The sequence below is a fragment of the Balaenoptera physalus genome (genome assembly GCF_965194825.1).
Source record: "Balaenoptera physalus genome assembly, chromosome: 16".
NCBI classification, from domain to species: domain Eukaryota; kingdom Metazoa; phylum Chordata; class Mammalia; order Artiodactyla; family Balaenopteridae; genus Balaenoptera; species Balaenoptera physalus.
Window position 1 is genome coordinate 63523766 of NC_138898.1, and position 26880 is coordinate 63550645.

Here is a 26880-nt window from a genome sequence, read left to right on the forward strand (position 1 = left end):
TACTGGGGGATGGTCCCACTGTCTATCTGACCCTGCCAGGTTCTGCTGCCACGTTCCAAAGGGCAGAGGGGTCCCGGGGAGGAGGGCGGCGTAGGACTCACATCCAGAGGGGGCCCCCAGCAGACGGCGTTTGAGCCGGTGGTACTCGGCCAGCACGCTGGTCCCATACAGCTCTCGGAGTGGCCGCAGCAGCTTCTCCTCCACCAGGTGGCTGGTCACCCGGGCCACGTCCAGGGGCTCGTCCCCTGCAGGCAGCGTCGGCAGTGTCACCACCACTGAGTGGTCCCTGGAGGGAGCACAGAGGAGCTGGGAGACTCCAGCACAAGTCGTGCCTGTCGGAGCCTCCCTTTCCGCAGCCGCAGGATGGCCATGTAAGGGTCCGGCGCAAGCTGACCTCCACGGAACGTCAGCCTCTTAGGGAGGGAACAGGCTTTGTTGGGGGAGGTGGCACAATGAGGTGGAGGCTGGGGGTAGAAGTGACTGTCCTATTTTAAGGACGCAGGCATCTGATATCCTGCCAGGGGCCTGAACGTATGTGCCCTGGCAGGGCCTCCGGCCTGTGTGGGGAAGGGGCTCCTCAGGCCTGTCCCTGAGGCTGGCTCCGCTGCTCCGTCAGGGCCAGTGACTTCTCCAAAACCTCCAAATTGCTCTACGGCCCAGGCCTCAGAAAGCTGCCTCGGTGGGGTGTCCTGATGGCGTCTCAAACTCAGCAGGTCGGAAAGAGCTCCAGACCACCCGCTCCCACCACAGTAGGCTGAACAACAGCCCCAGAGACGCCCAAGTCCCTGGAACCTATGACTGTGTTATCTTAGGAGGCCAAAGGGACTTTGCAGGTGTGACTACACTAAAGATTTTAAGACGGATTATCCAGGTGGCCAATGGAATCACAATGGACCTTATAAGAGAGGCAGGAGGGTCAGAGAGAAGATATAAGGACAACAGTCAGAGGGGAGAAGACGCTGCCCTGTTGGCTTTGAAGATGGAGGCGGGGGCCACGAGCCGAGGCAAGCAGGCGGCCTGCAGGGGCTGGGAAGGGAAGGGTTCTCCCCCGAGCCTCCCGGAGGAACCTGACATTCATTTTGAATTTCTGACCTCCAGAACTACACGAGAACACATCTGTTTCTCTTAAGCCACTGAACTTGTGGTAATTTGCTATGGCAGCCACAGGAAACCAACAAAACTCCAAGCTGCTCCCTGCACCCCAGTCATCCCCATTACTCCGTAGACGGACCCTCCATCCTTCCAGTCACCAAAGCCAAGACCCTGGGAGTCATCCCTGGCTCTTCTCTTTCACCACCTCCATCCAATCTGTCAGCCAATCCTACAGGCTTGTCCTTACAACACCCGGAACCTGACCGCCTCGCAACCCCTCCGCCGCTGCCACTGCTCGGCGCAGCTACTCTCCCGTCTCGCCTGGACCATTCTAAACTGGGCTCCCTGCTTCTATCCCCCTCCCTGCCCCCAGTCTTTATTCTCAACACTGGGGCCAGAGGGATCTTTTTAAATGAAAGGTAGATCATATCCTTCCTCAGCTCAAAACCTCCTGTGTGTTCCCATTTCAGAGTAAGAGACAAAGGCCCCAGGCTGCCCGGAACCCTGTTACCCCGCCGACTCCTCTACTCTCCACTCCAGCCCCCCTGGCTTCCTTCAGATTCCTCAAGCAGGAAGTGCACTCCCACCCCTGGGCCTTTGCACCAGCTGTGCCCTCCGCCTGGAACGCTCTTCCCATGATGTGCACCCGGCTCACTCCCTCACCCGTCAAGCCCTTGCTCAAATGCTACCTTCTCACTGAAGCCAACCACAGCCTCACTCTTTATAATGCCCCCCTCGGGGACTTCCCTGGTGGTCCAGTGGTTAAGACTCTGCGCTTCCACTGCAGGGGGCACGGGTTGGATTCCTGGTTGGGGAACTAAGATCCCGCATGCCCCACAGCCAAAATAAAAAGATTTTAAAAATAAAAATAAAATACCCCCATCAACCCACATGTCCTGCCTTTTTTTTTTTTCTGTAGCACTTGGTACCTAACATACTAGCTCAGAGGTCGGTAGACTGTGGTCCATGGCCAAATCCAACCTGTGTCCTGCTTTTGGATGGCCTGCAAGCTAAGAATGGCTTTTACTGTTTACAGGATTCTTAACAAAAACAAAAAACGAAGGCTACGTGAGAGACCATCGGGCTACAAATCCTGAACACATCACTCTCAGGCCCTTTATAGGAAGGCCTGCCGCCCCTGAGGGTAGATAACCTGGTCACTGTGTTCAGTGACCGTCTCCCTGCTCAGCCATGGCCTTCGTGAGGGCCAGGATCTATCCCACTCACCGCTGCGTCTGCACACCTAAAACAGCGCCTGCTCAAAGAGGGTGCTCATAAAATATCCGCGGAATGAATAAGCCTCAGTTTCCTTATCTGTAAAATGGGGCTGAAAATGTCTCTATGGCAGGGCTGTCAGGGGAACAGATGAGACAGAGGGTGTGCCTGGCGTGGGGCAGGACCGCAGAGGGGACAAGTTACCTGGCTGAGAAGCTGTACATGTCCAACAAGGGTTTGCAGAGCCGCCTCAGTGCCTGTGAGAACACAGCTTCAGCCCAAGACAGCATCTGGTGGGTGGCCTGGAGCAGGTGGGGGCAGTGAGAGCCGTCAGGGCCATCCCTGCCTGCAGGGCCGCCTCCCTCCCCCTCGCCCCACCTCACCAGCTCCAGGGCGCCCCTCGTGGCCTCCAGCGCTGCCGCGATGGGCCCAGACCCCCAGGTCCCCGGCGTCCCGGACACCCAGGCCTGCAGCCGCTGCACGGCCTCCTCGGCCCGCTCCTGCCACACCTTGTCCAGGGGCTGCACTGTCACCTCCAAGTAGGCGTCCTTCAGTGTGGCCAGGGGCTCTGCAAAGGCACCCACCACCCACCGTGAGGCCTCCCGGCCCTGGTGGCAGGTGAGATGCCGCTACCCGCATCCCCGGCCCACACAGGAAAACCAGCCCCCCGACGACCCGGGCCTCCAGGAAGGAAATAGGGCCTGTGACCTGGAAGGAGGTGGTGGCACTAGAGACTGGAAAAGAGTTAGCCCGGCAGGCCTGAGACTGCCCGACTGCAAGGCCTGTTCACGGGGTCAGCCCTGGCTGGATTCTGGGGGGTTCCCGCCATTCCCAGACCTGATAAGAGGGCCTCACTGCGCCTGGATTGCACGAGCAATGTGGTTTATGCTGAACACCCCCTTTCCTTCTGCGAGTCTGGAATGTTGGTCTGTGCCAGGCAGAGGCTCCTACGTGACCAGCCCCCAGTGAGAAGCCTGGACGCAGGGTCTCTAACGAGCTCCCCTGGCAGACAGCGTTTGACACGTGTTGCCACAATTCAAAGCTGGGGCAGTGGAGGGAGTCCCGTGTGCCCCCACTGGGAGAGGAGTCTGGAAGCTCGTGCTTGGTCTCCCTAGAACCTCCCCTGCACCTGTCCCTCCGCCACCTGGCTCTGTATCCTGTCCCTGTAGCAAATCATAGCTGTGGGTGCAACTACGTCCCGAGAGCTGTGAGTCCTAGTGAATCACGAGGCTGGGGGTGGTCCTGGGATTCTGACAAAGGGACACAAGCAGGGGTGAGAGGACATTTAATAGCCTGTCTGGCCCGAGCACTGGCCAGTCAGAGGGACGGCCGCCCTGGTGCTGGGCAGGGTCCTGGGGCTCCCTGCTGGGCCAGCTGTCAGCCCTGGTGCTCCTGGCCCTGGGAGAGGCTGGAGGGTCCCAGCACCGCCAGGAGGGCGTTCGGGACAGCAGCCTTCACGACCCGCACGGTTTCACTGGTGCTTATCACAGAACCAGAAATAGGCCCTAGAATCTATGGCAGTGGGCCTAATAGAAGTAAAGCTGTATGCCCAAAAGAAATCAGGCGGGGACTGAAGAAACTTGGGCAGCAGTCCCAGAAGAGATAAGGCAGCGGGCATGAGGGATATGAGCTTGGAGACTGACAAGAATGGACACTGTTCCAAAAGTCTGAAGGCTATAAGTCCGTGAGAAATAAGGCAGAGGGTCTAAATGAAGTTGGGCTGCAGGCCTGCCAGAAATCAGGTGGCCTTTCTGGTTGAACCAGTACCCCAGGCCGAGCGTGAGGGGCCTGGGGTCGGGCGCCCTGGGATCAGGTGTGGATTTGGGTGCAGGGTCACGCCCTGTCTCCTGCACTCACGTTCCAGCTCAGCCCGCAGCTGCTCCAGCCCTGCCTGCAGCCTCTCCAGGAAGAACGGCAAGCGGTGTGTCAGCCCCTGCCTGGCCCGGCTCTGGTCCCACAGCGCGGCCACTGCCCGGCCACTCTCCCGCACGGCCCCCAGCCCCGCCTGGCACAGCTGCAGAAGGGGGCCTGCCGCGCCATCCAGGGCGCCCACCGGCTGCACCTGGGCAGGGGAACGGGGGCAGGATCAACGTGAGGGTCTGGGGCACAGAAAGCTCCAGAAGACCCTCATGTCCGTGAGGGAGGCCCAGGACGAGCCAGGGGGTGACCCTCCACAGCCTCACGCTCCCTCCCGTTCTCCAAGGGTGCCCCCGACATCCCAGTGCACTCTGCCCACCAGGCGCTGGAACCGTCTCACGTAGGCGTCCAAGCCATGGATCTTCTCCTCCAGCCGGGCTTGCACCTGGGACCCAAGAGCGGCCATCCTGGACTGCGGACACAGAGGGACAGGCTGGCCCTCACGGGGATGAAGTGGACAGAATGCTCTCGGTGCCAGCAGCAACGCCCAGGGATGTGTTGGCCACGCTACGGGCTGTCTGCCTCTGGTTTCCTTGGTACTCCTGGACTTAGGGATCCTGGTGCTGTGGCCTCTGCCCGGGCAGGGTGGGGGTGGGGGGGTAGAAATAACACCCCTCCTCCTCCCAGCCCTCAGCCCCCTCACCTCCACGTGGCCCAGCAGGGTCCCCTGGCAGCCGTATGCAGCCAAGCGGAGGCTCTGGTTGGCAGCCTGCAGGGTCAGGCGTCCCAGGGGCTGGACGGGCTGCCCGCTGTCCTGGAGCAGGGCCTCCACCTCCGCAGTCCGCCTGTGGGCACACGCCCGCAGCACCACACTCTCCTCTTGGCTCCCTGGGGCCAGGAGGGGACCTGCTGTTGTGCCCAGGACTTGTCCATCTGCCTCCCAGCTGCCCACTCCTCCCGCTCTCCACAGCCTTCTGTAGCTCCCCACTGCCCACAGGCAGAGTCTCAAAGGCCCTAGGATTTGAGGGCCTTGAACTGAGCTGCCTAAATCAACCTCCAAACCCCCCGAAGCCTGGTTTCTTCCCCATCCCCCAGCCCACACCCACCTCTGGTCCAGACTTATCCCAGCCTCTCCTGGCACCACAGGTGACCACAGGGAGCTTATCATCACCTCCAAGCTGGGGGTGCCACCAAGTCCTACCAGGGCTTCCTTTGACTTCGAGCTCTCAGCACCCCAATCTCTGTCCACTCTTGGGCCAAACTGGGGCCTTGGCCAGGCCTCCTAGCCACACCGGTACCTCCACTCACCTTCCTCGTGGGCCACCGAGGCCTGGAAGCAGTTCGGGGCCCGGGACACCAACAGTCTCACTTTCTCGTCCCCGTCGTCCACATTTCCCTCCAGCTGGACCAAGCTTCGAGAAGCTGAGGTGGAGACCCGGCCCAGCAGGCCAAACTGCTGAGCCCTGGGGCCGCGGAGCTGGGAGGCGAAGGGCAGAGGCCTGAGTGCAGCCTGGCCTCTGCCTTCTGGCCCCTGTTGGCCCCAGGCCCGGGGAGAGGTGGCTGAGGAGGGTGAGGTTGAACCTGCAGGGAAAAGGCAATGCCCACCCCCCACCACATCTTCAGGGGCACTGGGTCCCCCCACCTTACACCCCTGCCACAGGCCTCAGAATCCCTACCAATTGCAGAACATGCTTATTAAAATCCACATCCAGGGACCTAACCAAGCGCGGCGCACAGCATCCAAGTAGCTTAAAAATTCCTGCTGCCGAGGCCTCACCCCAGAGATTCTGACTTAACTGATAGGGGGAGGGGCTGGGCACTGGCATTTTTACGTTCCCAGTGCCCAGGTGTCTCCACCTACAGGCCAGGTTTTCCGTGTTTGCATGAGAACCACTGCAAATGTCTCCACAAGTTCAAGGAGACATCGTGGATAGCACCTGGCATAAAGGCCGGCACTGAGCAGTTCATCCCAGCCCTTGCAGCCACCAGCCTTGAGGGAAGGGGACACAAGACAGGAGGGTTTTGAATGGGGTGGGGCAAAGGCAGGAAAAGCCTCAGAGGCCTTAAGAGAAGGAACCCTAGGGAGACCTTGCAGGGGGGAGGCCAACGGGCTGATTGAGAAGCCGTTGTAGGGGAGGGGAGCCACCTCTGGCCTGAACTCAGCTGCTCTGTATTCTAGTCCAGATATTGCGGCTAACAAGCTGTGCAGCCTTGAGTAAGTGTGTTACCCTCTCTGGGCCTGTTTCAAAATCTATAAGATCAGATATAGAATGGTGGTTCTCAAAATTTATCAGGAATCAGAATGTGTGCGTGTGTGTGTGTGTAGGAGGTGTGTTATGGGCTTATGTTCCTCAAAAAGATCTGTTGAAGTTCTAACCCTTGGTACCTGTAAATGTGATGTTATTTGGAAATAGGTTCTTTGTAGATGAAATAAAATTACGATGACGTCATACTGGATTAGGGTGGGCCCTAAATCCAATAACTGGTGTCCTTATAAGAAGGCCATGTGAAGACAGAGGCAGAGATTGGAATAACGCAGCCACAAGCCCAGGAACGCCTGGATTGCTGGCAGCCCCCAGAAGCTGGAAGAGGCAAGGAAGGATCCTGTCCTGGAGCTTCTGGAAGGAGCATGACCCTGCTGACGCCTTGCCTTTAGACCTCTAACCTCCAGAGCTGTGAAAGAAGGGATTTCTGTCGTGCTAAACCACTGAGTTGGGGCTAATTTGTTACAGCAGCCCTAGGAATCCAATTCAGAGTGCTCACTAAACATGCAGCTTCCTGAGTGGGTGGGAGGGCTGGAGCCCAGGACTCCTTAGGAGATCTCACAGTGCATGAGGTGAGCCTGAGGGGGGTGTCTGCAGACCACACAGAGGTGTCCGTCCTAGTCACCGTCACTGAGTGGCGAGCGCCCCAGCAGCCGGGGTGAGTGCCTGACCTCCCGAATCTGTCCCCCTTCTCCACCGGGTTGGTGTAGAGACCAAACAAGGCTGTAGAAAGGCTTCTCTCCACACCACGGACCCCAAAATGGGGCAAGCAGAGAGGGGGTGGGCAAGGGAGAGGCGGTTAGAACCAGCTGCCCACATGCTCGGGATGGGAGCAGGAGGACCAGCCACTCCCTGACCGCCCACCGCGGGCTGGGCCCCACGGGGCTCACTCCCAGGCCTCCGGTTCTGGGGAAGTGAGCCTTGGGGCACCGGGATTACAGGTGCGGGAGTGGCTGGGGGCCTGGCTGGCAAACGGGGAAATGAGAGCCAGCCTTGGCAAAACTCAGAAAGGAAAACTCTTTTGAAACTGCCACTGCTCCTGGGCTTGGAAACAGGAGCTAAGTGAGCTCCAGACACAGAAATGCCTCATCCAGCTCTGGATGCTGGAAGGAAACTCCCATCTCATGAGCACCTACTGTGTGCACGTGCTGTGCAAACTCTGTTTCTTTTCCTCCCAACAATTCTGCAAAGGACATGGGATTTGTTCCCATTTGACAGAGAAGACTGAGGCTTGAAGAGGGAAAGTCACAAGGTCAAGGTCACCCAGCCAGGGAGACACAGAGATGGGCGGATGACAGCACTTATGGAGCACCTCCTGTATGCCCGTGCTGTGTGGGTGGAGGGGAGGGGTGCCCAGAACCCCACTGACCACCCTGTGAAATATACCTGATCCCCACTTACAGATGAGGAAATGGGGCTCAAAGAGGTCCCTTCCCAATAGCCCTTGGCCAGGTGGGAGCAGAGCAGGTATTGAACCCAGCTCTGCCCCCTTCTACCTCCCTGGGCTGCTGGAGAAGACTCGGCCAATAATAGCTAATAATAATAGCAGCTAATACTTACTTAGTGGCTGCTTTGTATCAGGCACTATTCTAAGCAATCTATACATATTAACATACTTAATCCCTGCAATATTAATCCCATGGGAGGTAGGGTAGGTGCAATGATTATCCGCCACTTTACAGGCGAAGAAACTGAGGCACAGAGAGGGGAAGTACGTTGCTAGCCAGGAAGAGGTTGGGCTGGGATTCAAACCCAGGCAGTCCAGCCATTGCCTCTCGGTTATAGGAAGGGCTGATGTTGGGGCAGCAGAGGAGCTGCTCAGGGTGGGGGGCCAGGCACAGGGGGTCCCACCTACAGTTAAGCTCAGGTCCCCACTAGGGTGCCAGTCTGCAGTTCTAATACTGGCCACTAGATGGCAGGGCCACCCAGGCAGTGGTGGTCCACTGGGCAGAGAGGGACAGAGGGACATCAGGGTATCCTGCCTATGGGGTGGGCAGCCCCGACCCAGCCACCTTACCTCTAGCTCCCCGGAGAAGTCAGGCATCCGGGGCCTGCTGTGGTTGCGGAGGGTCAGGCTGAGGTGCAGGCTGTGGTCTGGGTCTGGGGCAAGGCCCAGCTGGCATTTGGAGTGTAGCAGGAGCCCACCGCTGCCCAAGGTGTGCTCTCCGGAGAATGAGAGGGCCTGGAACGAAAGGGTGGGGTGTCAGTGGTCAGGGAGGTGCAGGAGCACAGCTTCTTCTCCCTATGCTCTGGTCCAGGCTACTATCCCTCACGCCAGGACTGTCACAATAGCCTATCAGGTCTCCCAGCCTCCATTCCTGCCCCAGCCCACAGCCCCCTCCTCCACTTGGCAGACAGACCAAACTTTAAAAAAAATGCAAATCAGACATTGTCCCCCCTGCTCAAAGCCCCTGCCTTCCCATTGCGCTTAGAGGAGAAGCCGGTCTCCTTGGCAGGTCCTATGGGTCTGCGTTATCTTCCTAACCTCACCCTCTTGCTCTATGAGGGCCACCCTGTGTTCCTCAAACACTCTAAGCATGCTCCTGCCACAGGGCCTTTGCACTGGCTGTTCCCACTGCAGTTTGCATTCGTCAGCAAGGCCCCCTGCAATCCCCTGTCCACTCTCCCTGCTTCATTCCTTCACAACATTCACCACACCTGACTGCATATCATGCATCTTGTCTGTTTTTTCTTCTTCTACCCACTGGACTGTGAGCTTCAGGAGGGCAGGCACCTGGTCTGTCCCTTTCCCCATCCTTGCCCCTGCACCTAGAAGAGCCTGGCACAGGTAAGACCTACAAATGCTTTCTGAATGGATGAACAGATTGGGGGTTGGCAAACTATGGCTCATGGGCCAAATCTGGCTCACTGCCTGTTCTTGTAGATAGATTTTTATTGGGAATGGCCATACCCATTCATTTACATGTCATCTATGGTGGCTTTCATGACACAATGCCAGAGTTGCAACAGAGACCATATGGTCTGCAAGACTTAAAATATTTGCCATCTGGCTCCTTACAGAAGAAGTTTGACCCCTGGGATGTGGGGAATGGGAGGGTGGATGGATGAATGGATGAAGGGATGGGAGGGAGGGAGGGAGGATGGAAGGGAGGATGGGAGGGTGGGTAGATGGATGGATGGATGTTTGGATGGTTGAGAAGATGGGTGGGTGGGTGGAAGGAAGGGTGGAAAGAATGCAGGAAAGACCAATCAACCAGCTAACAAACTCGGGGGAATGTTGGGGAGATAGGGGTCCCAACACCTCCCCCTAACAATGATGACGAAAGCAGCAGCTTTTGTTTATGCGTTGAGCACTCTCCCAGTGTCTCATCTTAAATTTCACAGTCACCCTACATGCTGGAACCAACTGCATCTTCCATCCTTCAGATGAAACACCGGATGTTCAGAGAGGAGAGAACCCTGCCCAGGGTCGCCCAGTGGCATGTGCAGAGCCGTGATGATGGCACCCAGCTCCCTCACTCACACCCCTGACCTGGGCGGGCACCCTCCTCTCTCCTCACCACCAGGGTCCCTGGGCCTTTCCCTGGGACAGACTCACCCTGGGCAGGTGGCAGAGCCCCAGATGCAGGGAATGGCGCAGCCAGTGGGCATAGTCAGTCTCCACGACTCCCTGGAAACTTTGCATGGTGCAGGAGGCCGTGAGGACGCGCTCCAGTGTGGCCTCTGCACGGATCTTGTCCAGGCGGGACGGCTGGTGCCTCTGGAAGGAGAAGGCATCATGGGATGGGGGTTTGTCCCGGAAGAGAGAGTGCCCATGGCCAGTGGCAGTCAGGTCAGGAGACGCTCACGAGAGGAGGGCAGGTGCCAGAAATCCCACCATCAGAGCCCTGGTCAGCCCCACAACAGCCGTTTACACTCCGAGCAGGACTTTTGTTGGGAGACTGAGGGGGGCTGGGCCTAAGGAGACCCAGAAGGGGCAAGGGGACTTCCAGGGCTAGCTGTCCCTGTCTCTTCATAGCCCATCAGGAGCCCCAGGCAGGCGGTGCTGCTGGAGACCTTGACCCTGACGCCTCTGGAAACCTGACCTCCCGACCTCCCCCCACCCCTCCCCAGAAGCCCACTGGCATCACCAGCTCCTTCCCCGTCTGCTCCCCAGGTGCTTGCCTCATGCTGGGCGCCTTGCTTTCCTAACCTCCCAGAGCTCTCACTACACTCCAGTCAGGGAAGGATTACTGCACCCATTTCACAGATGAGAAAACCAAGGTTCACAGTGGAGAAATGAGTTGCCCGGGATCCCCAGCACAAGTAGCACTTACACCCAGGACCCTAGGGCCCCAGAGCCAGGCACTTCCTGAATCAGGTGGGGACCCCCAGCCCCCCAGGCCTCACCTCATACGTCAGGTTCTGCTGCACCCGGCGTCCGTCCCAGGACAGATCGAGCCACTCGCTGAACACGGCTGGGGTCTGTGTTAAGGCCCCACAGGCCCTGAGGGCGCCCAGGCCCCAGGAGTCCCGGAGCTGACGGGGAAGAGGATGGAGGACGTGACTGGGGGGAGGGAGGGCAACACAGGGCCCAGAGTTAGCGAAAGGCCTGTGCCTGATCAGCAGGGCAGCCAGTGCCTACCTGCCCCGGGGAGGTGGCCACGCAACCATCCCAGGAGGTGCTGTGCGCCAAGGACCTGTCGGCCCAGGTGAGCTGCAAAGTCGCAGGCTGCCCTCCATTCCAGGCAAGCTGTACCTGCAAGGAGATGGGGCCAGTGGCGGGCGGAGGGGAGAGATGGGGAGTGGAGATGGTGCCTCCTCTTGCGGCTCGTGTTTGTAAGAGCTTAGAGCTACGCTCGGGCTGGGAGGCCAGAGGCGTTTAGATGGAAAACTCCTCATTCTCAACACCCAGACTCATCATTCCCAAAGACAGAATGAAATCTGAGTCCCTCCCTGGGGTTTGTGGGGCTGCTGTGGACTGACTCACATCACCCCACAAGTTCATATGTTGAAGCCCTCATCCCCAATGGAGGTGATTAGGGTTAGATGAGGTTTGGGGCGGTGGGGGGGTCATAATGGAATTAGTGTCTTTGTAAGAAGGACCCCGGAGAACTCTCTCCCCGACACGTGAGGACACAGTGAGACGGCTGCAGGCCAGGAAGAGAGCTCTCACCAGGAGCTGACAGTGCTGGCACCTTGATCTTGGACTTCTAGCCTCTAGAAGTGTGAGAAATAAATGCCTGCGGTTTAAGCCACACAGCCTGTACTATTTTGCTATGGCAACCCGAGCCAAGAGACGGGCCCTGCGTGGTCTGCCCCCTCACCTGACCTCATCTCCCCCCTCACCTGCCCCTGCCCCAGCCCCATCGCTTCCTTGGTTCTGGTCCTAATTGCCTCTGGCTCTTCCTGAAGCACCCAGCCTGTTCCCACCTCGGGGCCCTTCACTTGCTGTTCCTTCTGCCTGGACTGCGCTGTTTCTCCAGCTTGGCACAGATAGCTCCTCCTCATCCGCGGGTCCTCAGCTGACAAACCACCTCCTCCAGGAAGCCCTCGCTGTGCACCCCGTCTAAAGTAGCCCCCTCCCACTCCAGTGTTTCTCTCTCTTAGCACCCTCCTTACTTTCTTTATGGTGCTTACCACAACTCTTAATTTCTTTATTCATTCATTTGCTTGAGTTTTGGTCTTTTTGCCTGTTTTGCCTGGCACACACTGGCCTACTGTCTTCCATTTCACAGAAGAAAAAAACTGAGGCTTAGGGAGGTGCTGTGAGCTGCCCAAGGCCTCCCAGTCAGATGCAGAGTCCAGCTGCCCTGCGCAAACCCCTGCAGTGACCGACTAAACAAACGAGCACTTCAGTGATGAATTGGACATGCTTGTAACTGTTTCTCCCACTAAAATGTGAGCTTTATCAATGCAGGGACTGTGTCTGCACCTCAACACTGCCTGGCACACAGTAGGTGCTTAATAAGGTACCGATGAATGAATGAATGAAGGTCCCTTTGGGGTTCCAAGCTTCAGGAATCTGTGATTCCAGAGATGTCCTTGTCTCTGATGAACAAATGGGATCCTCCTCCCCCCACACGTGGTCCCAGATGCCCCACTCGTGGGCTCAGCCACGCAGCTCACCAACCCCCAAGACCCCTACACCCAGGCCCCCTCGGATGCTCCCTGCTCACCTGCCGGCGCTGCCTGCCACCCCTGCTCTCAGCAAGGCCACTGGCCTCGGCCCGCTGCCAGGAGAGGCTGAAGGGGTGAGCCAGGGCCACGTGGGCGGCCAGCTTGCCCTTCCCCAGCCGAAGAGAGGAGGACAACACCACCTGGGGAGGGGACAGGCTGAGGGGGAGGGCTCCCCCAGAGAGGCCAAGCCCCTCCCCACCACCCAGTGCAGGCAACCTTCATCAAGGTCATGGGAGTGAGGGCTGCTGGCCCAGCACTGTGGGAGGCCCTCCGGGAGCTTCAGCCCATTTTGCAGAGGAGTAAGTTGAGGCTTGGAGAGAAGCAGATGGGGACAAGCATATGACAAAGATGGGACTGGGAGTGACACATGTGGTGGCTGGAGGCATTTCATGGGTTCAAATCCCAGCCCTGCCTTACAGTAGCTCCGTGACTCTGAGCAAGACCCCATGCCTCTCTGAGCTTCAATTTCATCTAGAAATGGGGCTGATGCGCCTGGCACACAAGAGGACTGCAGTATGCCTCAGCCACTGGTCTTCCTGTCCCAGGTGGTGCTGGGACCCAGGTTTCCTCCTCCCACCCAGTGCCCTTCCTATGGTCCCTTGGGGACCGGGGCCCAGCCCTGTTGGCCCTGTAAGGCTCCTCGGGCAGGGCAGGGCCCCAAGTGCCCCACTCAGGCCACAGGGTGGGCTTCCCAGGTATCCTTCCAGCCCCGACGCCTACCTGGTCTTTGCCATCCCAGCCCACAACCAGGTCATCGTGGTGGCCGCGTCGCGAATGCTCGGAGGCCAGGCGGAGGCTGCAGTGCCGAGGCAGGGGGAGCGGCAGCGGGTGGGTGAGCTCCACTGGAGGCGGGGACACAGGGGGCGGGAGCATGAGCTGACGACATCGGCTCGAGGCCGAGAGGGTACAGGGGGCCACTTTGGGGCCACACGCTCAGGTAATCTGCACAAAATTCAGAAGCTACACCCTCACTTGGTCCCCATACCACTCAGTATAATCCCTCAGTGTCCCCATGAGAACCCCAAATCTCCACTCCTGCAACGAGGCTTTGTACCTCCTCCATCAAGAGGTGGAATTTGTTTCCCTGGCCCTTGAACCTGGGCTGGCCTTGTGATTTGCTTGTAGAATTTGGTGAAGTTGACACTGGCAAACCCCAGCCTAGGCCTAAAGAGTCCTCAGCTCCCACTGGCTGTCTGGGATCCCTGCCCAGCCACTGTGAGAACAAACCCAGGCTGGCTTGCTGGACGGTGACACCACACAGAGGAGAACCTGAATGTTTCAGTCGAGACTGTCCCAGACCAGCTGACAGGCAGCCAGCCCCCGAACACGTTAGAAAGCCCAGCCAAGATCAGCAGCACCACCTACCCAACTTGGGGCTGACTTTGATGTGTGAGTAAGACCAGAAGAGCTGCCCAGCTGACCCACAGGCCCATGAGAAGTGATAAATGCTTATTACTATAAGTCACTGAGTTTGGGGTCATTTGTTACACAACAATAGCTGACTGATACAGTCTCCTTCTTGTATCACTCTCAGGTCCCTCACACTCATGGTTGCCCAGGCCTCTTTGAATGTCCCACACCTATCTGGCCACACTCACCTGCCCTATGCTCTCATTCCACCTTGGGGTGTGACACAGGTGGTACCTGCATAGCTGAGGCCTCACAGCAGACAGTCTCCTTGCCCTAGATTTTCTTCCTTCATCCCTTAAGGCTGAGTCCAGCTGCCCTGACCTCCTGCACCACTTGATCCCATCCTGTGAGGCCACCAACTGGTCCTGCCTTCCTAGACCCCCAGAGCAGGAGTCCACCCAAGACCCCATTGCAGACAACGGCCACCATGCTGCCCTCTGAGCCCTCTGGAAGGGGTGCTGCCTGTCCCCACACAGACTCTGGGGAGCTGTGCCCAGAGACGGTGGCACTAGCTGGTTCTCAAGGCATCATCTGGTCACCAGTCCAGGGAGCACTGACCACATTTGCATGCTACATGCAGAGCCACACCCCTCCTTCCCTCCACCCCTGACCTGCTGGCTCCTATGCTCTGTAACCACATGGCAGGGCCCACGGACCGCTCAGCCCACCCATGGGCCCCCGAGCATGCACACGCTCACACATGCACACAAGGGCATGCACGTACCGCCTTGGCATGCTGAGGATCTTCTCATTTCCTCTGCCTTGCAGGGCACATGTGTGGCAACCGTGACCATGGGGAACTCCACTGGGCCACTCAGCAAGCCATGCCCCCGGGGCCAGGGTCTGCACCGTGTCTCCCGCTTGGCAGGCCAGCAGGTCGGCTCTGCTCTGTGTAACGGGGCTCCTCAAACACTAACTGACAGTCTTGTGTGTCTGCACAGTCCCTTGGGGACGGGGCTATTTCCTGGAGGGCCTCAGGGGTCACGGGTGCCACCGTTGGGGCTGCACTCACCTCTCCTGCCAACCTTCAGTCTGTCAGCCTCAGCTCTGAAGCCTCTCGGGGATGCTCAGAGTTGGCACACCTTCCACACCCTGGCCCCACCCTCCTGTCTTAACACACTCGGGTAAAACCCCAACTCCTTGTCCGGGCCTGGGATCCTGTGTGACCCGGCTCCCCTGACCTCTCCCACCTCATCTCCCCGCTGCTCCTCCCTTCAGTCCACTCCAGCCACACTGGCCTTGCTGCCGTTACTCCAGCCACAAAGCTTGTTCCCACCCCAGGGCCTTTGCACCTGCTGTTCCTTCTGCCTGCAATGATCTCCCCAGAGCTTCGCCTTCTTGTCACTCGGGGCTCAGCTTAAACATCACCTCCTGAGACAGGCCTTCCCCGACCACCCCACCTGGAGGAGCTCCAGGCCCCCAAACCAAGCCCTGCTTGTTTTCTCAGCCCTTCTCTCTCGGAGACACCCTGACGTTATGTTGTTCAGTATGTGTCCCTGCTCACAGCATGCCTCCCTGAGGGCGGGGACCTGGGCCATCTTATTTCCCAGTGGATCCCCAGCACCTGGAACAGCACCTGGGATAAGCAGGTGCTCAATGATGGTGCTCTGAGTGACTGGGTGAACGGGCCACCCCTGCTGCAGCCGCTGGGAGACTCACCCTGCAGGTTGAGGGTCCTGGTGGGCTTGAGGAAGGGCCCGGAGAGGCTCCCGTTGATGGCCATCTCCTGGCCGTCCCACAGCACCATGTGGTGCAGGACACGGGTGCCACGGGCTCGCTCGTATGAGGTCTGCAGGACCAGCTCCCCAGGAAGGGTGTGGAGCTGGAAGAGAAAGATGGAGCTGCTTCACAGGGGAACCTGGCCCATGTTCCCGCTGAGGGTAGGAAAGGAGAGAAGCTTTCAGAAGAAGAAACACAAGAAACAAAGTTCTAACAGTTTACTGGGCTGGGCAGATAATGTAAGGGAGGGGAGTGATGGGGTGGAAGGGGTGTGACATAGGAGACTGACGCCCCCTGTAAAGAGGACAGTCGCCTCTCAGCTCCACTTCCAAGCTGTGTGGCCTTGGGCCAGTTTCCCAACCTCTCTGGGCCTCATTTCCTTGTGTGTAAAATGGGGTAAGAATAACAGTGCCAACTTCAGTGATATAATGGCTGTGATGTGCTCAGCCCAGGGCTGGACCCATGGACAATGCTATGTGGGGCTGCTGCAGTTGGTAGTAGGATTTCTCAAATATTTAGTGAGCAGGTATTACATCCTTGACCCAGTGCTGGGGGTTGGGGTACAAAGATAACCAAGACTGGCCCTGGCCCTTCAGGGGCTCCAGGCTTGTGGGGAGACAGTCACAGAGACAGAAAATGGTGGGACAAGGTGACAAGAGTAGCCACAAAAGATATTCAAGGGACAAAGGAACACAAAGAAAATAAGTGGACAAAGCAGGGAAGGGCATTCTAGGCAGAAGGAACAGCCTGTGCAAAGGCTCAGCAAGGAGCACTCTCCCTGCTGGTGGGTGCCACAGGAGGGGACTTTTGGTGGGATGAGGGGAATTGACTCTTAAATGTCTCTAAAGCCCATCACTACTGCCCCCACCTCGGTCCAAGACATCATCATTCTGGCCCTGCTCACTGGCTTCTTCACTGTTGTCTCTGCTGCCCCCTGTAGGTCCCTCCCCACACAGCAGCCAGAGGAATCTGAAAGCATCCCTTGGATAGTGTCCTCAAAAGGCGTCCAATTTCAGAGAGAATAAAATCCAAACTCCTCCCTGTGGCCTGACATGCCCTGCATGATTGGATTCCCACTACTGCCCACCATTTCCCCCTCACTTACTCTGCTCCAGCCCAGTGGCCATTCCTCAAATATGCCAAATTCATTCCTGCCCAGGCCCTTTGCATGTCTTGTTCCCTCTGCCTAGAATGCTCTTTCACTAGATTTTCTTTTCTTCTTTTTTTTTAACATCTTTATTGGAGTATAATTGCTTTACAATGTTGTGTTAGTTTCTGCTGTATAACAAAGTGAACCAGCTATATACATACATATATCCCCATATCCCCTCCCTCTTGTGTCTCCCTCCCACCCTCCCTCTCCCACCCCTCTAGGTGATCACAAAGCACCGAGCTGATCTCCCTGTGCTATGCAGCTGCTTCCCACTAGCTATCTATTTTACATTTGGTAGTGTATATATGTCAGTGCTACTCTCTCACTTCGTCCCAGCTTACCCTTCCCCCTCCCAGTGTCCTCAAGTCCATTCTCTACGTCTGTGTCTTTATTCCTGTCCTGCCCCTAGGTTCATCAGAACCATTTTTTTTTTTAGATTCCATATATACGTGTTAGCATACGGTATTTGTTTTCCTCTTTCTGACTTACTTCACTCTGTATGACAGACTCTAGGTCCATCTACCTCACTACAAATAACTCAATTTCGTTTCTTTTTATGGCTGAGTAATATTCCATTGTATATACGTGCCACATCTTCTTTATCCATTCATCTGTTGATGGACACTTAGGTTGCTTCCATGTCCTGGCTATTGTAAATAGTGCTGCAATGAACACTGTGGTACATGACACTTTTTGAATTATGGTTTTCTCAGGGTATATGCCCAGGAGTGGGATTGCTGGGTCATATGGTAGTTCTATTTTTAGTTTTTTAAGGAACCTCCATACTGTTCTCCATAGTGGCTGTATCAATTTACATTCCCACCAACAGTGCAAGAGGGTTCCCTTTTCTCCACACCCTCTCCAGCATTTATTGTTTGTAGACTTTCTGATGATGGCCATTCTGACCGGTGTGAGGTGCTACCTCATTGTAGTTTTGATTTGCATTTCTCTGATGATTAGTGATGCTGAGCATCCTTTCATGTGTTTGTTGGCAGTCTGTATGTCTTCTTTTCACCAGATTTCCAAATGGCTGATATTTGCTTGTCATCTCCGGCTAGCTCAAATGCCATCTCCTTAGTGGGGCCTTTCCTGGCCACCTAAATAGCTCCCCAGTAATTCCCACTCATTTCACCCCATTTTGTTTTTTCTATAGTATGTATCATCATCTGGTATATTTTCTTATTTGATTTTTTTGTTGGTCAATCTCCCCACTAGACTGTACACTTGATGAGAGGAAGGACGCATCAATCCTGTTCTAGGCAACATCCCCAGTTTCTGGAATAGTGTCTGGTCTGGCACCTAGTAGATGCTCAATAAATAATGCAGAAGGAAGGAAGGAAGGGAGGAAGGAAGGGAGGGAGGAGGGAGGGAGGATGGATGGATGGATGGATGGATGGATACAGAGGCCAGCTGAGAATCCATTCCAGCAAATTTTGCCCACATCACAGCTCTGCCTGCATTGGATCCTCCCAGGAACCAGGACAATTCCTCTTTTCTCAAAGGGCTGCCCCCGGAGCCTCCCAGCCTGCCCCAGCCCTGGCTCTGGCCTCCTGCACGCACCTGGGGGAAGGTCTGTTCCAGCGTGACGATGTTGGTGAGACTGTCCTTAGCAGCCACCAGCCTGGAGCCCACGTGGAAATGATGCTCCTCCACCGTCAAGGCAAAGGTGCTCTCGGCTCCACCCTCAGGGTATCGCAGCTGGGCCAGAAGAAAAGCAAGTCAGATCTCCTCATCCAAGTCTCTGACGGAACACTGAGGAAGGTGCTGGCTCCACGCTGTAAGCAAGCTCCGCCTCCCAAAGCCCCGGGCCCGAAAGACGCACAGCTCCCTGGATGGGACCAACTCTGATGACATGAGGGTCCTGAACCTCAGTTTAGACCACCAGGTGTGGCCATGACAACAATCTCCCCGTGCCCTTCATGCTGTAACACTGACTTGTAGATAGCTACCAGCCTGGGGTGGGCAGGCAAGAATTCTAGTTGTACTACCATAGTGAACAGCAGGGGGCAGTCTACTGCAGAGGACGACACACAAGCACTGCATTAAACAGACCAGGGCCCCAATTCGGGCTCTAGCAGGTATGGGATGAATGACCTCTAGCTAGTTCCATAACCACCTTCACTTTCTTATCAGATAAATTGGGATAATGATACCTACTTTATTAATGGGTTGATATGAAAACTATATGAAATAATGTGCTAACTTCCAGGCTGGCTGAATAACAGAATCACTTAGGGCACCTGCCAAAAATATAGATTCTGGGCCCCCACCCAAGACCTGTAAAAACAGAGCCTCTGGAAACTGGGTCAAGAACTGGTATTCTTAAGAGCTCTCCAGAAGCATCATTAATTTAGTGATGCCCCTGTCAAAAATGTTCAACCTGAATCATGTCTCACACAAACAATCTGACAAATTCAAATGGGGGATTTTTGCAAAACAACTGCCTGAACACTGCAAAATCGTCAATGCAGGAGTTCTTTTAAAAACTTAACTATAGCGTATTTACAATATTGTGTTAGTTTCAGGTATACAGCTTCAGATTCTTTTCCATTATAGGTTATTACAAGATACTGAATACAGTTCCCTGTGCTATACAGTAAATCCTTGTTGTTCAATGCAGGAGTTCTTCTTTAATGTGGTTAATGACAATGAAATGCTTAGGGGGATATCACTTTCGGCTGATATCAGCTGATATCAATATCAGCAATTTACTTTGAAATGCATCAAAAATTAGGAAGGATGGAGAACTATGTGATAAAGTAGAGCAAAATATGAATGAAAAAAATCTAGGTGATGGATACGTAGGTGTTCACTATAAAATTGTTTTAATTTTTCAGTGTCTGAAAAGTGTAATAATAAAATATAGGCGGTGGGAAGAGAATTTCTAGATCAGGGGTCAGTCTTTGGGCCAAATTTGGCCCACAGCCTGATTTTGTAAATAAAGTTTTATTGGAACACGACCATGCCCATTTTATTTACATATTGTCTATCGCTGCTCTTTTGTTACAATGGTAGTAGAAGCAACAAAGAGGGTATTGGGTGTAAAGGCTAAAATATTTATTATCTGGCCCTTTACAGTAAAAGTTTACAGACCTCTGTTCTAGATTAAGAAACTAAAGAGATTTCAGATTAAGAAACTGAATTTCTAGATTAAGAAACTGAATACCCTGGATGATCCTGAACTGCATTCTGGATTTAAAACAAACAAAACAAAACCGCTCGAAAGAACGTTATTGCAAAAGAATGATTGCGACACTGGGAAATTTTATGATGAACCATATATTCGATAATGGTATTATGTCACATGTTAAATTTCCTGAATTTTGTAATTCTGTTGTTTTATACAAGAAAATACCCTTGTTATTGGAAATACTTGCTGCAGTATTTAGGAGTAAAGAGATGCCTCCAGAAACAACTCAATATTAACTCACAATAATACAGAAAATACGTGTACGAATATACAAATGTATATAACATATGTAAGTATAAATAGAAAGGTGTGGTAAGATATTAACACTTGCTGATATAAGATAAATACCAGGGATGTATGTACAACAGGATGACTACAGTTAACCCTGCTGGATGGTATATTTGAAAGTGGTTAAGAGAAGAGAAAGGTACAAATGAACCAATTTACAAAACAGAAACAGTCACGGATGCAGAAAACAAACTTATGATTACCAAGGAGGAAAGGGGGGGAGGGATAAATTGGGAGATTGAGATTGATATATACACATATATAAAATAGATAACTAATAAGGACCTACTGTATAGCACAGGGAACTCTACTCAATGCTCTGTAATGACCTACATGGGAACAGAATCTAAAAAAGAGTGGATATATGTATACGTACAACTGATTCACTTTGCTATACAGCCAAAAGTAACACAGCATTGTAAATCAACTATACTCCAATAAAAATTAATTTAAAAAAAAAGAGAGGAGATTCTAAGAGTTCTCATCACAAGGAAAGAAATTATTTTTCCTTTTCTTTTTCTGTATCTCTATGAGATGAGGACGTTAACTAAACTTACCGTAGTCATTTCACAATAGATGTAAGTCAGATGAGCATGCTGTACATGTTAAAGTTATACAGTGCTGTATGTCAATTACATCTCAATAAAACTGGGGAAAAAACCGATTGGTAAATGTCCACTGTCCTACAATAACTTTTCTATAGGTTGGAAATTATTCAAAATAAAGATTAGGGGGAAACGAAGAGGTTCCCTGAATGATGGTGCAGCGAAATCTGGGGAGCACTGAGATTCTGTGCGATGTGCGGGTACAGGGCCTGGCATACAGTAGGTGCTCTATAAACAAAGGCAGCCTGACCCAGGGCAGGGAGGGCTTTTAACAAAACTGGGTGGCTGGTGGGATAATGAAGTGATCAGTTGGTGATTGTAGTCACTCACTCATTTACACATCCTGTCATTCATTCATTCATTCTTTCTTTCATTCATTCACTACACGCACCTACTATGTGCTGGGCCCTGTGCCAGGTGCTGGGCATACCCTCCAGGATCTCCTGATTTGGGGAAGAGGGGCAGACAGAAATAAACAATGGCAGACGGAGGGAGAGGGAATCATGGGTCTCATGGGTCCTCCTGTCTTCCCCCAGGATCTCCAGATGCTACACACAGGGCAGATGCATGAGTGCGGGAGATCCTGGGGGTTCCAGGTAAAAATGGGATTTGTGGACACAGGGCACGAAGACACGCAAAGACCCGTGGGAAAGCAGACGGGACACCTGGGAGGTGATGCTGGCTCAGCTCAAAGGCCGCGTCATCTGATCCAGCGACCGGGAGCGTGCCAGGCCGGGTGAGGCGGCGCCAGGCACCAGGCGGGCAAGCCTCCCCTGGCTCCTGAGGGTCTCGTGGGCCCAGCTGGGGGCCGCAGGGGCTAGCCCAGGAATGTAAACCTGGGCCTGTTTGGGAAAGCTGGAGCCAGGGGTTTCCGAGAGTTGCCCACGGGGGCCTGTGCAGCCGGCAGACAGATGTGGATGTGTTAACACTCCCCATACCCGCCTCGGGCAGGGCATCTGGAACCAGTTAGGAGCTCAGGGGAGGCCGGGACACAGTTACCTTGGCTGAGGCTGAGGCTCTGCTGGGGCAGCAGCCTAGGAGGATGGGGAGGTGATGCCGGCCTGAGAGCCGCAGCTCCTTGCTGGAAAGAAAGAGGATGTGAGAGGCCTGGCTTGAGGGCACCCTGTCCGGGCCTCCAGGGCCGGGTCAGGACCAAGCCAACCTCCCCAGCAGAGGGGTGGAGACGCAGTAATACAGCAGCAGAATAGCCGATAAAGAGCTATTCACACGCCCCGAGGCCTGAGGGCCATGGGGTGTAATGGTCAGGGCTGCAGCCTGCCCCCAGGCGACCTGAGTTTGAATCCCAGCTTGGCCTCTGTCTGTTCCTGAGCAGGGACATTGGGCAAGTCCCTCAGTTTCCCCTTCAGCCCAGGGGCTGGGTGGTACCGGGCAGCACGTCTTCTGCAGGCGCACCGATGGGCCCCCTCGGGCTTGGCCAGTGGAGCCTCAGCAGAGTGGATGGTGGGATTTAAACCCGGGTTCCCTCCCAGCAGCCCTGTGCACACAGCACGCCTTCCTTGCCTCTTCAGGCTGCGGTGTTCATGGCTCCCCACTGCTGCCAGCCCTCGGGGCTGCCCTGGCCTGGTGGTGCCTCTACACCAGGGTGTCTCAACCTCAGCACAGCTGACACCTTGGGCCACACGATTCACTGTCGTGGGCTGACCTGTGCGTTATAGGAGTCTGGCAGCACCTCCGGCCCCCGCCCACTAGGAGCCAGTAGCACCCCATGCAGAGTCGTAACCACCAGACATTTCCCCAGACATTGCCAAACACTCCTGGGTGGGCACACTCGTCCCCAGGTGAGAACCACTGGCCACCTGACGTCATCTGATTGTAAGACCCCCGACCCCGGCACCCAGTAGGTCCCTGGATTGAAGAGCCGTAATAGTTACTAATATGTACTTGAGGCCTGGGATGCATTTAGTTTGTGAGACCAAGAACTCCTCATCCATGTCCTGCCCCCAGAGGTCAAAGATATTTTATTAGCTGTGTGACCTTGGGTAAGTCACTTGGCCTCTCTGAGCCTCCCTTGTCACACCTGTGCAGTGGGGCTGTAGGTCAGGAGTGCTCAGCTGTGGTCTCCCTCACCCATTCCTCTCCTCTCAGGGCCCCCAGAGTGTAGAGAACCCCTCACCTGAGCGCCCAGTTCTGGCCACGGACGTTGAAGACCAGGCAGGCTTGAGAATCACAGGTCAGCTGCAGGGAAGAACTCATCTCCTCCTCTGCCCAGAGCTCCCAGAACATGAGCTGAAGAGGGATGGTGGGGGGGGGCAGGCTGTGAGGTGTGGGGAAGGTAGGGGCCTGAGGACCCTCACAGGCCAGGCCATGCTCCACAGCCCCAGCATGTCCCTGTCCCCCCAGCCTGGCGTGGCAGACGCCCATCAGGCCTGGCCCCATCTAACAACCTCTTGGACGATGAGGACCCTTGGGCAGGGCCTGGACCGGCTCCCTCACTGCAGCCCAGGTTGCCTACTGTGGGCCCCCAGTGCAGACCTGCGCCCCCGACGTCGGCAAAGAATGACCTCCCCACGGGTCTCGCATCACCCGTTCCTGAGGCCAGGAAAAGGGGATTCAGATGAAGTCAGGGGAGAAGGGAGCTCGGGCTGCTCCGCTGTGGGTTACAGTGACGCAGACCCTCTGCGTGAAGAGTGACATCCTGGTCCTCCAGGACTCCTCCCACGGCAGAGTGGAGTGAGGGGCAGGGGGATTGCTGGATAATCCAAAACAGGAGGTTGGAAAAGAGGCTTTGATTCATGCGCTCTGTGACTCGTGGGGGAGTGGGAGGGCCCAGCCAAGCAAGGTGAGTTCACACCAAACGACAGTGGCTGGGACATGGCCCCATGCAGTGGGGCCACAGCACATTTCCTTTCTCAGAGGTTGTTGGCGGGGAGCATCTCAGGGAAGGGCCCCGTACCAAGCCTGAGTCCCTGTTTTGATGTCTACTTGTTATGTGACCTTGGGCAGGTCACCTAGGCGCTCATGTGTGACCCAGAGATAATGATGATGATTACAGTTACCACCATCATCACCAGAGCAGCAAAAGCTTCTAAAGCATCTGCTCCGGCCACACACCGTCCCAGGTGCATTACTGGTATTCCTCACTCCATCCTCACAACCCCCACATTATCGATACAATTATTATCCCCATTTCACAGATGAGGAGATGGAGGGCACAGAGAGGCTAAGGAATTTGCCCAAGGCCACACAGCCAGCAAATGGCAGAGCTGGGACTGACCTCCGGAGACGGCATTCCGTAACAACTGTGCCGCTCTGCCTCTCGCTGGGGTGTCAGGAGATGAGTCAATGCATATAAAACCCTTAGACTGGTGCCGAGCACGCAGTAGGCGCTCTACAAATGGAAGCTGAGCTTTGATTTTGATTAAAAAGTGGAAGGGAGGAAAGGACACAGCACCAGGTACTGGAACACAGAGATGCAGGGGGCCAGTCCACACCAGCCCCACAGCTGGGAATACAGAGGTCACTCAGTAGACACTGGTTACAATTATTACTATTATTAATAAAGCCTTTACAAACTGTAAAGTGCTGGAGAGACACAAGGCAAGAGCATCCCGGTCAATCGTGCACACAGTGGTCCTCTGCTCCCGGGAACAGGATGGGAGTTGAGAGAATTAGGAGGGAGCCTGCCCCTGCCCAGGCTGGCCACCCACTCCTCACCTGGCTGGCGAAGGGCAGGCCCAGCCTCCGGAGAGCGGGCGCCGTGTGGCTGACATTCACCACCAGCTCCAGAGGGCCGTTCATCAGCCAGGCCACCAGGGCTGCCACGTCCACGCTGATCCCACCATCCCCACCTCGGAGGACCACACGGGCCTGGGTCTGGGTCTCTAAAGGCAGAGAATGGCAAAGGCTGCTAGGGACTGGGGTTCACCTCCCTTCCCAGTTTAGGGTCGCACCCTGAGGATACCAGCGGGATTGACCCTGGGCAAGTCTTTCACCTCTCTGAGTCCCAGTGACTTCATCTGTCATGGGGCGTCCCCCAGTCTTGGCCTGGCCAGCTCCTTCTCTCATTGGAGTCGCTGCTGATAGGACAACTCCTCCGAGAAGCCTTCCATGACTGCCCATCTAAAGTACCTCCCAGCCCTTCCTGCTCCCTCCCCTGCCAGAGGTCAGCTCCATGGCGGGAGGGCCTTTAGTCTGTTTCATTCCCTGCTATAACCCCAGCACTTAGCACAGCCCCAGCCAGACACATCACAGGTGTCCAGTACTTGTTGAGGGAATGAACAAACCAATGATGCTTCTCTTCAGGGTTAATCAAATATCAAATCAATATCAAATAATACTGACCTGCAGCTTGCCTGGCCCAGGCTGGAGGGTCTGTGTCCCCTCCCAGCCCACGGGGGCATCTCTTCCAGTCTCCTGCCTCTCAGCTGGGCTGCCCCTCATCTTCGCAGCAGGTAAAAACTCTCCAGAAAAGGAGAGTCCAGGATCTGGCCCAGCCCCATCACCTGCCACTTGGGCCCAGCAGGGTGGGTGGCCCTCTCTGGCAGACACAGACAAGCCTGGCAGCTCTGAGTCTCAATCTCCTCACCTATAAGGTGTGCACAGCCCGCCCACCTCGAGGGACATTGCCAAGATCAACTGAGATACCACATCTGCGAACACCTGTGCGTGGGACACATAGTAGGTCTCAGGAAGGGGTCGTTTCCTTCCTTCATTATGCTATGTTCAACCACGTTCACCTACTATGTGTGTGGGGGGCATGAGGAGCGAGGGGACACACATTGAAGGGGACCAAGTCCTCTTGCCCGGGGAGGTTCCAGATTGTGGGAAGTCACCACGAATGTTGATGCCCGGCAGAAAACGCCCCCCAAGGGACTGGGACGGCAGTGGGTGGGGGGTGAGAGGTCACCCTGGCTGGAGGCCAGCGCACCAGGCCTCCTGGCCCCGGGGAACTGGAGTGTGGAAACTATCCCTGGGACGACTGTCCCATTACTTTTCCCCCACACCCCCTACAGACCCTTCCTCAGAGCAGTCTGTGAGGTCAGCGCACACTGAGACAGTCCCCTGTCTGATCCAGGCCCCGCTCACTCCACAGGATGCTGAGCCGAGGATGGAAGAGTTTGAGACCAGAAGAAGATGACCCAAGGGACTTGGGGACACACAGGGATCCTGATCTCCGCAATCTACACAGGGGTCAGAGGGTGGCTCTGGAGTCATACTGCCTGGATTCATCATTAACCAGCTGTGTGGCCTGGAACAAGTGACCCAACCTCTCTGCTCTTCTGTTCCTCCCTTGCAGAATGGGGATGGTGTTACTAACCCCTCTCTCGTACGTTCACACATTCACTCAACAGATGATTAACTGAACACCTACTATCTGCCACTCTGCAAACAAAGATCATCCCTGTCCTTGTGGAGTGTACATTCTACTGTGGGGTGAGTGGAAGACAGGCAATGAGAAACAAAGATATTTAAAAAGTAAGTTAGGGGCTTCCCTGGTGGCGCAGTGGTTGAGAATCTGCCTGTCAATGCAGGGGACACGGGTTCGAGCCCTGGTCTGGGAGGATCCCACATGCCGCGGAGCAGCTAGACCCGTGAGCCACAACTACTGAGCCTGCGCGTCTGGAGCCTGTGCTCCGCAACAAGAGAGTCCGCAACAGTGAGAGGCCCGTGCACCGCGATGAAGAGTGGCCCCCCCTCGCCGCAACTGGAGAAAGCCCTCGCACAGAAACGAAGACCCAACACAGCCAAAAATAAATAAATAAATAAATAAAATAAGTAAGCCATGGGGATGTGATATACAGCATAAGGAATATGGTCAATAAAAAAAAAAAAAAAAGTAAGTTACACAGTATGTTTGAATGACAAAGCCAGGGAGAGGGATGGGGAGAGCTGGAGAGAGGTGGGGGTGCAAATAAATAGGGGGAGCAGGCAAGGCTTCACTGAGGAGACGACATTTGAGAAATACCCAAAGGAGGTGAGAGAGTGACTGTGGAGAAGAGCATTCCA

The 26880-nt window shown here is 55.2% G+C and overlaps 1 protein-coding gene and 1 long non-coding RNA gene across 4 annotated transcripts in view; one reads left to right on the plus strand and one right to left on the minus strand.

Annotated features, from left to right (window-relative positions):
* The window catches only part of LOC309645071 (uncharacterized protein), a 189157-nt gene that overhangs the window by 18485 nt on the left and 143792 nt on the right, over positions 1-26880 (minus strand). Inside the window, exons 50-67 of one of the 3 annotated variants that reach the window (XM_082429604.1) lie at positions 24589-24755; positions 23048-23160; positions 21913-21994; positions 18391-18528; positions 15618-15780; positions 13269-13390; positions 12548-12688; positions 11014-11127; positions 10779-10907; positions 9988-10149; positions 8446-8610; positions 5473-5641; positions 4868-5052; positions 4544-4636; positions 4165-4369; positions 2691-2875; positions 2512-2609; positions 102-286 (exon numbers count right to left, since the gene is read on the minus strand). In XM_082429604.1, coding sequence (XP_082285730.1) covers positions 102-286; positions 2512-2609; positions 2691-2875; positions 4165-4369; positions 4544-4636; positions 4868-5052; positions 5473-5641; positions 8446-8610; positions 9988-10149; positions 10779-10907; positions 11014-11127; positions 12548-12688; positions 13269-13390; positions 15618-15780; positions 18391-18528; positions 21913-21994; positions 23048-23160; positions 24589-24755 — 2616 coding nt within the window. Of the gene's footprint in view, positions 1-101; positions 287-2511; positions 2876-4164; positions 4370-4543; positions 5053-5472; positions 5642-8445; positions 8611-9987; positions 10150-10778; positions 10908-11013; positions 11128-12547; positions 12689-13268; positions 13391-15617; positions 15781-18390; positions 18529-21912; positions 21995-23047; positions 23161-24588; positions 24756-26880 lie in introns of those variants that run through there. The other 2 variants (XM_082429603.1, XM_082429605.1) reach the window with 2 other exon arrangements.
* LOC309645113 overlaps positions 24697-26880 on the plus strand; it is a 252052-nt gene continuing 249868 nt past the window's right edge. The window contains exon 1 of the long non-coding RNA XR_014254748.1: positions 24697-26664. This is a non-coding gene — a long non-coding RNA (uncharacterized lncRNA). The remainder of the gene's footprint in view (positions 26665-26880) is intronic.